A 12,500-nucleotide genomic window follows, 5' to 3' on the forward strand; every position below is an offset into this window, starting at 1 on the left:
AACATACAGCCCAGTGATAAGATCCGACACCATCTTTCTTTCCACCCTCAAGTGGAAAAAGTGGAAAGTACAACAGACCAGTAAGTTCTCAAAAGTCTTTGCAAAGATTCTAAGGAACAAATTCTGTTTGCTTCGTTTTCGCTTTAGTGACTAGCTTCAAATAAGAAGATGAACGACTGAGACGTAAAATACGTCTGAATTAAACCCATCGCATCAGAAATGCATGGTGATAGGCCATAAGTGTGTCAACGTGACACAGTCATTCAGCGAGTTTGATTTCTTTCACATAACAAGCGACGAAACACTACTGGATGCTGTCACGGTGGTGGAAATCTAGGATAAATGGAAAAAAGTAACCATCAAATGATGCTGGTGTTGAGACTCCTATTGAACTAACTGCAACAGCCATTACGCCACACTTTTATCTTCGACCAAAATGCAATAGTTTAATGAACAATTATTGGATGAGGTTGAGCATGATAGCGATAATTAGGGACTTAAAGCAAATCTCTACAGCTGGCGCTAATACGGCTGCCGGAAGTAAATTTCCCCCAAAACGAGACCCTGCACATGTACGTCGGTTGCATCCAGCCGTAGCGTGAAATTTGACTACGTGAGTCGGGATATTTTGCGGTAGTGGCAGCTATGTCGGGTTTATTTCGCTTCTCTGCAGGCCCTTTCAATGGATATCTCGGCATTTTAAGAATTCCACTGGATACTATATCCTTTAAAGTTAATATAAGTCAAAGATTGTGTCAAGATTGCCTCTCATAAGCTTCGGTGTAAATCCGTATCATGAATTTAGGATAAGTTTTGGTAAAGGCGTTGGAATGGCGAAGTGAGTCAAGTGAAATAATCGTGTTCAGCATGAGGTTGTTTTTCTTCGGTTAACTTTGCTTTGAGGATTTGGTGATGATGTTTTATATCTGGATACTATACGATGCTATTTTGCTTCTTTGAGTATTGACATATTTGTGTTCTTCACTGGATATTCTTTGAGATATTTGTCTCTGAAATTATACACTTCATCCATCAGATTGTTAATTCTACAAAGTGTATGGCATTCGCTTTTTCTCAGAAATAATCTGTTTGTCCTAGCAAGGCGTTCAACGGCCATCGTTCTTTGGGCGAAGCCATTTGGCTGTGAGAAACTAAATAAAAGAGATATGAAACTCCTTAGCCCATGTTTCTTTGTATTTTGCTTTGCTAAACTTGAAGTTTAGCAGACCACCCCAGATCTCCCCAGATCTTTTCAGTCACGGCAGCCGTAGTAGCACCAGCCGTAGTAGCACCAGCCGTAGTGATTTGCTTAAACTCCCTATTATCAAGGCCAAAGTTTGTGTTATCTGCCGAAGCCGAAGGTTGAGGCGGATAACACAAACTGAGAACTTAAAAATTATCGCTATCATGCAAAAACCGAATCCAATAATTGTTTTATTATGCATATTCCTGAGCTGAACTCCGCCATGACAAACTGATCAAACCGCTGGTTAGTGTGTAACGTGAGGCCACTTCTGCATGTTTAAAACTTTTGTCCGTAGGTATGACGTCAATTCTACATGTATAATAAGCACTTAATGACTGGCCCCAAGGGAAACAGTGAGTTTTGTTTCCCGTGAGGCCAGTTTTTAAGTGTTTTGTTGTACCTCCCAACTCAAACTAGAACAATACACGAATTTTTACACGGAATTTGCCGCTGTTTCAAAGGTACACGACTTGACCACGTGCGAGTCGAAAGTTCAAGTCGTTGTTTCCTCAGGGGATTAGTGAGTTTTGTTTGCCCTAGGGAGTTAGTGAGTTTTGACCCATGACACGTGACACATTCTCATCCAATCGGAAAACGTATTTGAGTTCGGAGGTATAACAAAATCTATTGTCTGCAGGAGAGCAAGCAAGAATTAGCTGCGTGCTTACAACCAATCAAAATCGAGCTGGTGACACCGTATAATAATACAAATTAACAAACACGTTTTCTGCATTTATAGAGGGGATTGATACCTCTCATATAAGCACATACTAAGTGTCACAAGAGGCGAAGTACTTGTTTATCTTTAAACATAAGAACCTTCTAATTCACCAGTTTGGGTACATGCACTGCACGTTAGGATACTTGGAGGTGACAATGACTAACGTGTCGAGCTCGACAATTTGCCGACTTCATCTACTCAGCTGCGACTAAGGTAAAATTATCGAAATGGAAATCTATTGGCTTTGGTCGTTCAAAAGGTGGATGGCACTATGAACAAATGGATAGAATCACAACCAGCGGATGATCAATTGAATTATACTGTAGATACGATCAGCGTTATCCACCCTTCGAATAAACGAGGCCTGGTACTACAGTTCTTGTGAAAAATATACAAAGACCTCTAAAAAAAACAGGAGGATCCGTAATTTTACAGTACGGACCGAGAAAACAAGGTTAGTAAGATGTTCATTATGTCTCTGTGGTAATCAGCCGCGCGGTAAAAGATAATAGTTGAAGTCAAGCGGAAGGTTCAACTCCCAAAAAGACTGCCGTATCAAAATCCGAAACACGAAATCTTCTTGGCTTTTTGAAATAGTTACTTGCAAGATTCAATCAAGTTAATGCAACATAAACGACATTCTTTCATCAAGACGTGAATGAACGGAAAAGTTCAAATTGTTTGCATTGGTAATCCAAAAAGGTTACTGTCAGGGTCTTACTTCATCTCCAATGTACTTGGCAAGCCGTGTTTTCAGCTGAACGTATTTCTCTTTCATATCTTCCTGGTACATTCTTTGATCTTCTTTTATCAACTGATCGTTTATTTCCAAAGCCTTTCCACAGCAAGCGATGAATTCCCTGAAACAACGATCAAGTTAAACAATTATTATAGTAGATATGAATGACATTTCCTTATATGCATAGGACGTTGACATGACAACAGTTGGACGGGACTGATTCAAAGGCTCGGGTAAGTTAAAATGTTAACATATGCCTCGATACAATCCTTGTACAGAGAATTGCCAGGGTAAAATATCATCGGCTTCACTAAGGTTTGAGTCTAGATTACTTCTTGCGAGTATCTTACATATAAGCCATTTAATTAAAATTATTTTCATCATCAATTCCTCAAAAGCAAACTAAAATGTTATAATGAACTCAATCGCGATCCTTTAACCCTGAAAACTGTTATGCTGCTGTTTCGCACAGTTTCAGCTGAAAAAGAAATGTTACACACCGGTAAACCTGCTGGAGTTTTTCTATGTGTTTATGTGGATGCGATGCCAGCACAGATTTGTCGAGGAACCCCTGTGCATACGCCAGCGGACCAGCATTCACCTGAGGAATTACAAAACAAAACAAAACATACTCAAAAGGACACATACGGCACTGTATCAAAGACCATCTCATGAATATGAGAGGGGACTGAGGCTAGTACTATCCAAAAGTGTGCATGTGTGTTGTACTGTAAGGTAAATTTCCAATGCTTTTAGCGGTGCAATACGGTCTCAGCTCTTTTTGTTTGAAAAGTGATTTTAAAATGCAATATTAAAACCATTTAAAAATGGGCATGAAGCTCGTCACCATTCCAAAATAACCACAACCGAAAACTCTCACATTATCACCGGGTTATACACCGATAATACAAATTTAGCCGAAGCTTTTGTTATCGAGTCGTCTAGATCTTCTCGAAATCGATGAACAATCGCCTGCCCTCCAGCACAAAATCACCCGCCCCTCCCCTCCCACTCCCTCTGAATACATAAGGCAACACTCGTGTACCTGCACACTGACACTGCCTTGTAAAACAAGCTGAAGTTTCTTCATGTCTGGAGGATTCTGTGTGATAACATTATTTAGCTCCTTAACTTTATTTTGCATCTCATCGAATGCGACCTGAAGAAAAATAAATCACACGAATGGCACATTAAAATTACAATTAATATACATCAACGTAAAGAAAAACCAATAAGGAAGAAGGATTCGGAAGTTCAAATGAGTTTCGATAAACTGCTTGGTCTTTTAGTTGCAGTCAATCATATTTGCGGCGAGAGGGGCTCTGAAATCGACAAAGTGTATCGAAATGCGCCAATTATAACGCAGGATTTGACCTCCTAACCCGTCCTGCTACAGTGGTTAGAGAATTTAAGCAAAGACGACGAAAAGCGAGAATGTGATTGGTTCAAAAGGAAAAATAATCGTGCTGCACGTGCCGCAAGCGTTTCACTGCATTTTTGCCGTAGTCCACAAAACAACGTGAAATCACCAAATTTTAGGTTTAGACAACAACATGAGCATACAGCAATGAACCGTTCCTTTTCTACTTTTACTTTTAAACGGTTCGAACCTATCTAGTTACTTACAGGATAGTTCGCCTGTACTGCAGATGGGATTAACCGTAGTTTTTCGGCTGTAAGGCGCAGCATTTTTTCTCAAAGAAATTGCTTGTTGACCCCAAATGTGATCTAAACTCAAGGTGCATAAACAAAACTCCTTAGGTCCCTTGTCGCCATCTTGTACGTTAAACTCGTTCCAGTCTTCCCCTTACTGCGATTCCAAAATGGCGGCCTCACACCATCAATGTTCGTGATGATGGCCCTCAGTTCTTAGCGTTGTACAACCAAAACACCCGCAGGAAAGTACTAACAACAGCAGGTTATTTCAGCAGCATTTTCTCTAAATTGTAGTTCAATTTCCTTCTGCCATTGTTCTTGATCTGCGATATCACTTGCGATAGCGTTAAGTTATATTTTGTAAGGTCAACTTTACTTTAGCCTCAATTTGATTCATGGGCATTCAAGTAATGGTGTTGAGACTTAGAATGCATATTAGAACTTCGGCATTGCATGGTGACATTTTTCATAGATTTGGTCTTTTCAAGTCGCAGATGTGCAAAGAACGGTAAACTCAAGCAAACCACTTTTAAACAAATTATATGCTAGTGTTTTAGTCATGTTTTTTGAGGTCACTATACTATCGCTAGTTGCATGCATCTGGTTTGCGTTCATTTGACTGTCCTAAAACGTGTGCGTCTTCTTCGATAAGCCAAAGAAAGGACAATATACTAGTAGTTAAGTGTACATATCATTGCCTCAAATTCTGTATACTCTTGACTGGCTGCATTTACTTTAGTTTCGCTTTGGTTAGGACAATGAATTGAACTCGTTCCTTAGAACTAAGGTAACACGAACTAACCTCAACTGGTGTCAGTTCGTATTGCTCCTCTTGGACCACAAGAATTCGCGTCTTTATGTAAGGAAACGTGTTGGATGCTAGAAGAGAACGTGCAAAACAAAAATCAACATTAATTAACCCTTCACTTCGTGTATCAGTGACTAGTAATTTACTGAGTTCTTTTCTGGAAACCCCGGTTTCCCTCCCTCATTATAATCGACTCACAGCTAATGTGCTCCGACATCAAACATGGACCGTACAGCGGCTGTCAGAGGTGCCTATTGGGTTAGTTTAAAAATACCATAATACTCTTTTGTTTGCCCTCCAAACGTTTGCATAAGCATAAGCATAAGCAAAAGCAGAGAAAATAAAGACAGTGTATATGCAAACTTTTGGAAGGCAAACAAAGCGTATTATGGTATTTTTAATTATAGTGGCCTATGTACGCTTTCGTCCCGATGTAGTGAGCTGTACTCTTCGCAATTCACTCAAAAAGACTGCATGAAAGATGGGCGATAAACACAGCCATCTATTCTATTCTAAATATATCGTACTGTTGCAGCATTACTAGTTTATTCCACACCCTTTTTGACCGCCCATTCCGTCATTTTAAACTCTTTTGCCCTTTCTAAGCAACCCAATTCACCCCCTCCTCCCCCCAGACAATAGAGATCTTTAGATCGGAGGAGGAGGAGGACTACGAGTACGAGTTTTCCGTTCTGAGCACGCGCACTTCGAAACATGTCGGCCTCCAAACCTTATGCGCATGCTCAGTACGGAACACTCGTACTTGTAGTTGTCCTCGTCATCTGATCTTAAGGTCCCTATTGCTGAGTCGTAATTCCTGTGATCTTTGACTCCCAAACGGGCAACACAGAATGGGGAGGGGTTTTTTTTTGCAAATGTATAGCGTGGTACAGATAGTCCTGTTATTCTATATCTAAAAACTGCTGTATAGACACAATGTGTCAACACATTCTCAGCAAGAAAGCGTCTTTCTGCGCATGCTCAAAAGGCTAAATCAACTTACTTGTCAGGATAGTTTTCCTCTTGCATTGTTCTGTTAGGCTGCCATGCGCTTTGCCACCGCAGGTAAATGGCGTTTCATAGATAAATCGCCTGATGTTGTTGTTACGCTCAAACAAAGTGGGTCTGAGCTCCAACTCCTCATCGTCGAAATACGGTTGCACGTAGGTTATCTGTAAATTTCAACAAATGCAATACAGGGACGGCGAGGTCATATGGGGGTCCTATGAACTCACACGGGGCGAATTATTACACAAGAAAAACTATCAACAAAGAGTAATCAATATTCATTAATATGCTCTTTCTTTTTGTCATGGTTGCACTCGCACAAAAATGTAAGGTAACTAATCCGTTCACCTCCTCCGGGATATAAATCGAACTCACAAGTGGCCAAATGGCTCGTAGCTACTCGGGCCACAAATAAACTATATGCTCTCCAAACGTCATTTGACTGTCCTGTTAGCTACCCTTAGTCAGTTGGACAAACATAGAAGCTACGACTCTAGATTTACCTTCATGTTTCACGGCTAATACAAAAAGCTCTTAACTTCAAACGCTCTTATAACGTTAACAGTCCATAAAATACACCAACAAAGCCGACGAAACTAAGAACAAAGTCAAAGCTTAGATCGCTTCGTAGGAAGAACGCTAACATAGCGAAACTGAAATGTGGCCAACGTCTTTAAGTAGGAGGAACTGCGTCAAAAACGACGAAACAATACAGGAGCGTGAGAAATGCTTTAATTTTGGACTTAAGCTGGATTACGCAAGTGAAAAGAATTCAAACGGTAGGATAGTGTACTCAAGTTATCAAAATATACCTGAATGTAGCCAATCTTTGAATCCAACGTTTCTGCATGCACCTGAAAAAGGAATCATTTTTACGTTAGGTTTTCAGGCCTCTAGGCTTCCATTCGTCCACTGCTTCCAAAGAAAGACACCATTCATTCACCTTTGCAGACTCCATGATGAGTTTGATGTTATCTCTGCCGTGTTTTCTGCAGTAAATTTGTTCCAGTCTATGTGAAATCTCTGCAAAACCCGTGATCTTCGGCTCCTTGTAGATAAATTCCTTCCCGTCATCATCACCAAACATCTGAAAGACAAAGAAATTGGTCAAGAGGCCATGCAAGCCAACGTCGTTTTTAGGGACCGAGTTATTTTTAGATTTATTTTTTCGCGAAACAAGACCCTTCCAAATAATAAGAATTTATTACCCATGGGATAGAGAATGGTTTCTCGTGCAAGCCACATCTCATTTAAATAACTTGTCTAAAAATAGCTTGTTCTACATGGACCCCAGTATTGGCCCCAGTATTCTTGGGTTTCACTCACGTGATCAACAGGCATGTTTTTCAACGAAAACAAAAGAAGACGTAACGAGATGCTTCCGTAAAGCATACACTGGGTTGCCTGTGGTATGTGTTACAGAAAATCAGAAGGCACTGAATTGTGTGGTATTGACCTACAGCATTCCAGTCTCTGAAGAATAACAAATAAAAGAGAAGCGAGAAACATTGGCTTCTGGGCTGACGTGTTGATAATTTTCAAGTTCCCTCACAACTTCTTTTCACCACAAGTTTAAGCGTGCTCTCTGAGCATCTGACAGCTTTGTAAAGTTCCCTGGGGCCCGTTTCTCAAAAGTCCCGAAACTTTACGGGGCGTTTTCGGGTGTCACAATTCCCTTTGTATCTGAAGAACGGAGAGGATTTAATTCATCAAACTTCACAGCTATTTTTCTTTTTGTTGCCTTGAAAACATATTAAAAAATCGGCTTTCTAAAACAAGCGGTTGGTAATTTCACAAATGGCTTTTCGGGCCCGAAAAGTTTTCGGGACTTTCGAGAAACGAGCCCCTGAAGTTAATCCCCCTCTTCGGCGGGGTTAGTATCTGGATGCGGACTAAGCAAAGAACTGATTTTGTTAGCTTGCTTTATGCGAAACAAATATTGATGCAAAAGTAAATAAATAGTGATACAAAGTTTTTGGGAAGAGCAGAAGGAAGTTTTCTGGACGGTCGATCGAGAATAAAATATTTTGCCATCAGCAACAACATTTATGACATGAAAACAACATTAATTTTTAACCCCGAATATAAAGTTACGATCAGCGACAAACATTCTGGGAGATTTTTGCTATTGTACTTTTGGCTGCAAAAGTAAAAGCGCAAAATCGAAAGTGGTATCGGATTCAGTGGCCGCCGTGATGAAGTTACCGCGGTGTGTTTACTCGCGAAACAGTGAAGCATCTGTGTCAAATCATCATTTGACACAGATACCGGGTTTTTGTTTTTGTTAGTTTTCTTTTTCTTTCAAGTGTTATAACGTTTGACAACAAATGTGCGAATTCAACACAAAGATCACAATCGCCCAACTCTTCAGGTTGACAGTCAAAACTTTACTCTCCAAGACGAGATTATTTATCGCCAGGTAATTCCATCGTTTCGGGGATAGCAGCTACTTTATTATTCATCAGTGTCACATTTTTTTTGCCGATTTTGGGGGTCATTTTGTTGAAACTCAAGCAAGCTTCCAACAGACCTGTTTATTTTCGTTACACTATACCACAAAAATGCTCCCGTATCACATTTCAACACACGTATGCAAATTTGTTAAGCTCGAAAATTACACAACATGATATTAAAGTTCAAAAAGGCTGGAAATATCTCCGCAAAATCCTTTTCCAGCGAAAAATTAATCGAAACAAACAACATATTTACTATCAGAGGCAAAAATACCTTCCTATTTCAATTGCGTGCGTGCAAACAAGAGATGCAATTAAATACATTTTTGACAGTTCACATCAAACCCTTTTCGACTCGGAACGCTGACCGTAAATAATGAAGCACAAAAGCGACAACAACTTTCATTCAAATAATTCTTCACTGTCACATTTCCAAATATTTTACACCTTTGCAGACTTGAGTACAAAATACCGGTAAATGTAAATTGTCAGACAACTAAGATGCGACTTGAGTAAACACTGTGATGCATTCTTGTAGGCGTTCGATTTTTTCAATGTTAATATGTTAAATCATAGTAACTATGGTTAAATCCATAAAAAAATTGCTATTTGATTTCCGTGTTTTATATAATACCAAGTTAGTAAAATATTAGAAACAAAGCTCACTTGATATCCAAAGGCGAAAAATGAAATTGTTGTCGAAGACCATTACTCGTCTCTTAAAATCCAGATATTTATTTTTCAGCGCTGTCTTGCTCATCCAATTGACGATCCATTCTTGAGCTCAATGAGGGTATATTTTGTTTAAAGATCCACTAAAACGCCATTCACGTCAATGACTTATTAGTGAAATTTCCAATTGTTATACCGGAAGACTGTGCAGAGTTGAGAACAGGTAAATACAAAGCTGACAAATAGCGAGACAACTGAGATAACAGATCCACTACATGGATTCCTCCTCTGTCTTTGTTGAACCCATACTGAGTTACCAGAGAACTGTTCATTTGGTTTCAGTGTTGTACAAAACACCACACTTGGCAAAATTTTAGGAACAGCTCACTTTGATTATGGCTCGACGGGCAACAGATTGGTGTCGAAGTCCATTACTCGTCGCTTTTAACATTCGACCGCCTGTCTTGTTCAGTATCCAATTCGCTTGCCATTATTGACCTTCATAAGGGTACATTTTGTTCAAAGATCCACTAAAACGCTATTCGCGTTACACGACTTTCGACGCCATTGCCGGTTAAGTTAATCGTTCTACTGTGTCTACCAGAGAAATCTACGCATTTCCCACTACCCTCTCCATCCTAAGAAAATAAGCGCAGAAGGCTCTATGCACTAAGACACCACTTAGCAGGGGAGTGACAGGCAAGACTTTTACCGACTCGGAAAAAAAGAAACTAGATGCTTCTGTGAAGCATACACTGGCTTGCCTGTGGTACGTGCTACAGAAAATCAGAAGGCACTGAATTGTGTGGTATTGAAATACAGCATTCCAGTCTCTGAAGAATAACAAATAAAAGAGAAGCGAGAAACATTGGCTTCTGGGCTGACATGTTGATAATTTTCAAGTTTCCTCACAACTTCTTTTCACCACAAGTGTGCCCTATGAGCATCCGAAAATTTTGTAATACTAAACTTCACTGAAGTCAAGCCCTGTTTCACGGGGTTAGTGTTGGGATGGGAGACCAAAACAATAAACCGCTCATGGAAAACAGAAACATCTGACCGAAAATACTTTTAACGCTAACAAATGCGAACTCAGCAAGGTACAGATTCTGTTAGCTTGCTTTATGCAAAACAAATATTGATGAAAAAGCAAATAAATATTGATACACAGTTTTCAGAAAGAGCAGAAGGAAGTTTCTCGGACGGTCGATCGAGAATAAAATATTTACGACATGAAAACAACATTAATTTTGAACCGTGAATATAGAATATAAAAAGTTACGATCAGCGACAAACATTTTGGGAGATTTTTGCTACGTTCAAGTAAATTGCAAAATCGAAAGTGACATGACCGGAATTCAGCGGGCGTCGTGATTAAGTTACCGCGGCATGTTTACTCGCCAAACAGTGAAGCATCTGTGTCAAATGATGGCAAGATACCGGGTTTTTGTAAGTTTCTTTTTCTGTCAAGTATTATAAAGTTTGACAATGAAATGAGCGAAGTCAAAACAAAGATCACAATCGCCCAACTCTTGTTTATGCAAAGTCAAAATTTACTCTCCAAGACGCGTACGACGTTATTTATCACCAGGTAATTCCATCATTTTGGAAATAGCAGCTGCTTTATTATTCATCTGCGTCACAAGTTTTCACTGATTTTGGGCCTTATTTTGTTGAAACTGAAGCACGCTTCCAACAGGCCTGTGAACCCTTCCTGCTTACAGAGCAATACTAAAAAACTTCTCCCATATCACATTTGAACCTTAAGCTCGAAAATTCAATACACAACATGATATTATAATTCACAAAGGCAGAAAATACCACAGAATCCTTTTCCAGCGAAAATTTTATTGAAACAAACAACATATTTGCTCTTAGAGGCGAAAACCTCTTCCTATTTCTTGCGTGCGTGAAGACAAGAAACTCAATTGTGTCAAATTACCATGTACTTCAGGTAAATACTGCTCACTTTGATTTCGTCTCGACGGGCGATAGATTGTTGTCGAAGTCCAGTACTCGTCGCTTTTGAGATTCATGCCTAGTTTATCCAACTGACTTTCCATTATTGAGCTCCATAAGGGTATATTTTGTTTAAGGATCCACTAAAACGCCATTCGCGTTGCATGACTTTCGACGCCATTGCAGGCTAAGTTGATGATTCTACTGTGTCCACCAGAGAAATCTACGCAGTTCCACTACCCTCTCGATCCTAAGAAAATACGCGCAAAAGGCTCTATACACAAAGGCAACACTTACCAGGGGAGTGACAGGCAAGACTTTTACCGACACGGAAAAAAAAAAAACAAACAAACAAACTAAACGCAGACCTCGACTGGGTTTGCCCATAGGCAACCCAGTAAAAAAAGAAAACGAAAAATAAAAAAAAACGACGAAATGAAAGACAGATTCCGACTGGGTTTGCAATAGCAACCCAGTAACAATAGCTTTCAATTCCCGGAGGATTGGATCGGGACACCAACATGGCCGCCATTGTATTGTTTGGGGACACCAACATGGCGGCCGTGACGTCATGTAAATCCAAGAATTGGCCCCTGGTTATGGGCTGCTGAATTGGTCGAAATAACGTTACTGAGCTGATGCTAGTGACGATTAAGACAAGAAAAAAAAAAAAAAACAAGCAAAACAAACTTAGTCGAGCCATTGAAATTTCGTTGAAAGTTCAAGCCTGACCTGGAGTAACGTGTCACTGGACCTTAAAGGTAGTCATGCTATGTATTCAGATTTGGCGTTAATCGCGGTCCCGCAAATTAGGCTTAAAGACCGAGACACTAGTAGACAAGTCGCTCCGTGAGTACTACTTGCAAACTAAGCCGCTGCGACACGGCGCCTGTTCGTTTCACATGCAGTGATCTTGAATGAGGGGGAATGTGAACTAGTTTTCTTATTCAATATAGCAGACCATATGACGCTCTCTTATTGGTTCATTATATTCTGTCGCAGCGACTTGATGCCGGAAGTGCACACGCTGCGACAACGCTGCATGCGCTAATTTTGTCGCTGCGATCAGTCGCACTAATTCAAACTGGTTTGAATTCGTGCAACTGATCGCACCGGCAAAATGCGACAACGATTTTCAGAAAATTAACCGTGGCACACGAGGCGAATTGTTGTGACGACTTTTCCCGGGGACGTGTCGCAGCGACTTATCGCCTGGTGTGTCCCGGCCTATAACGCAG

At 40.2% G+C, this 12,500-nt stretch overlaps 1 protein-coding gene across 4 annotated transcripts in view; it reads right to left on the minus strand.

Moving 5' to 3' along the window:
• LOC138030019 (dedicator of cytokinesis protein 9-like) overlaps nucleotides 1–12,500 on the minus strand; it is a 62,715-nt gene that overhangs the window by 1,432 nt on the left and 48,783 nt on the right. For all 4 annotated transcript variants that reach the window (XM_068877870.1, XM_068877871.1, XM_068877872.1 and 1 more), the window contains 8 exons: nucleotides 7,122–7,265; nucleotides 6,991–7,032; nucleotides 6,174–6,342; nucleotides 5,165–5,241; nucleotides 3,752–3,865; nucleotides 3,207–3,307; nucleotides 2,689–2,827; nucleotides 1–333 (listed from right to left, as the gene is read on the minus strand). The exon at nucleotides 1–333 is cut by the window's left edge and continues 1,432 nt beyond it. In XM_068877870.1, the coding sequence (XP_068733971.1) occupies nucleotides 283–333; nucleotides 2,689–2,827; nucleotides 3,207–3,307; nucleotides 3,752–3,865; nucleotides 5,165–5,241; nucleotides 6,174–6,342; nucleotides 6,991–7,032; nucleotides 7,122–7,265 (837 nt within the window). In that variant the 3' untranslated portion in view covers nucleotides 1–282. The remainder of the gene's footprint in view (nucleotides 334–2,688; nucleotides 2,828–3,206; nucleotides 3,308–3,751; nucleotides 3,866–5,164; nucleotides 5,242–6,173; nucleotides 6,343–6,990; nucleotides 7,033–7,121; nucleotides 7,266–12,500) is intronic.

Source organism: Montipora capricornis, chromosome 13 (genome assembly GCF_036669925.1).
Source record: "Montipora capricornis isolate CH-2021 chromosome 13, ASM3666992v2, whole genome shotgun sequence".
Taxonomy (NCBI): domain Eukaryota; kingdom Metazoa; phylum Cnidaria; class Anthozoa; order Scleractinia; family Acroporidae; genus Montipora; species Montipora capricornis.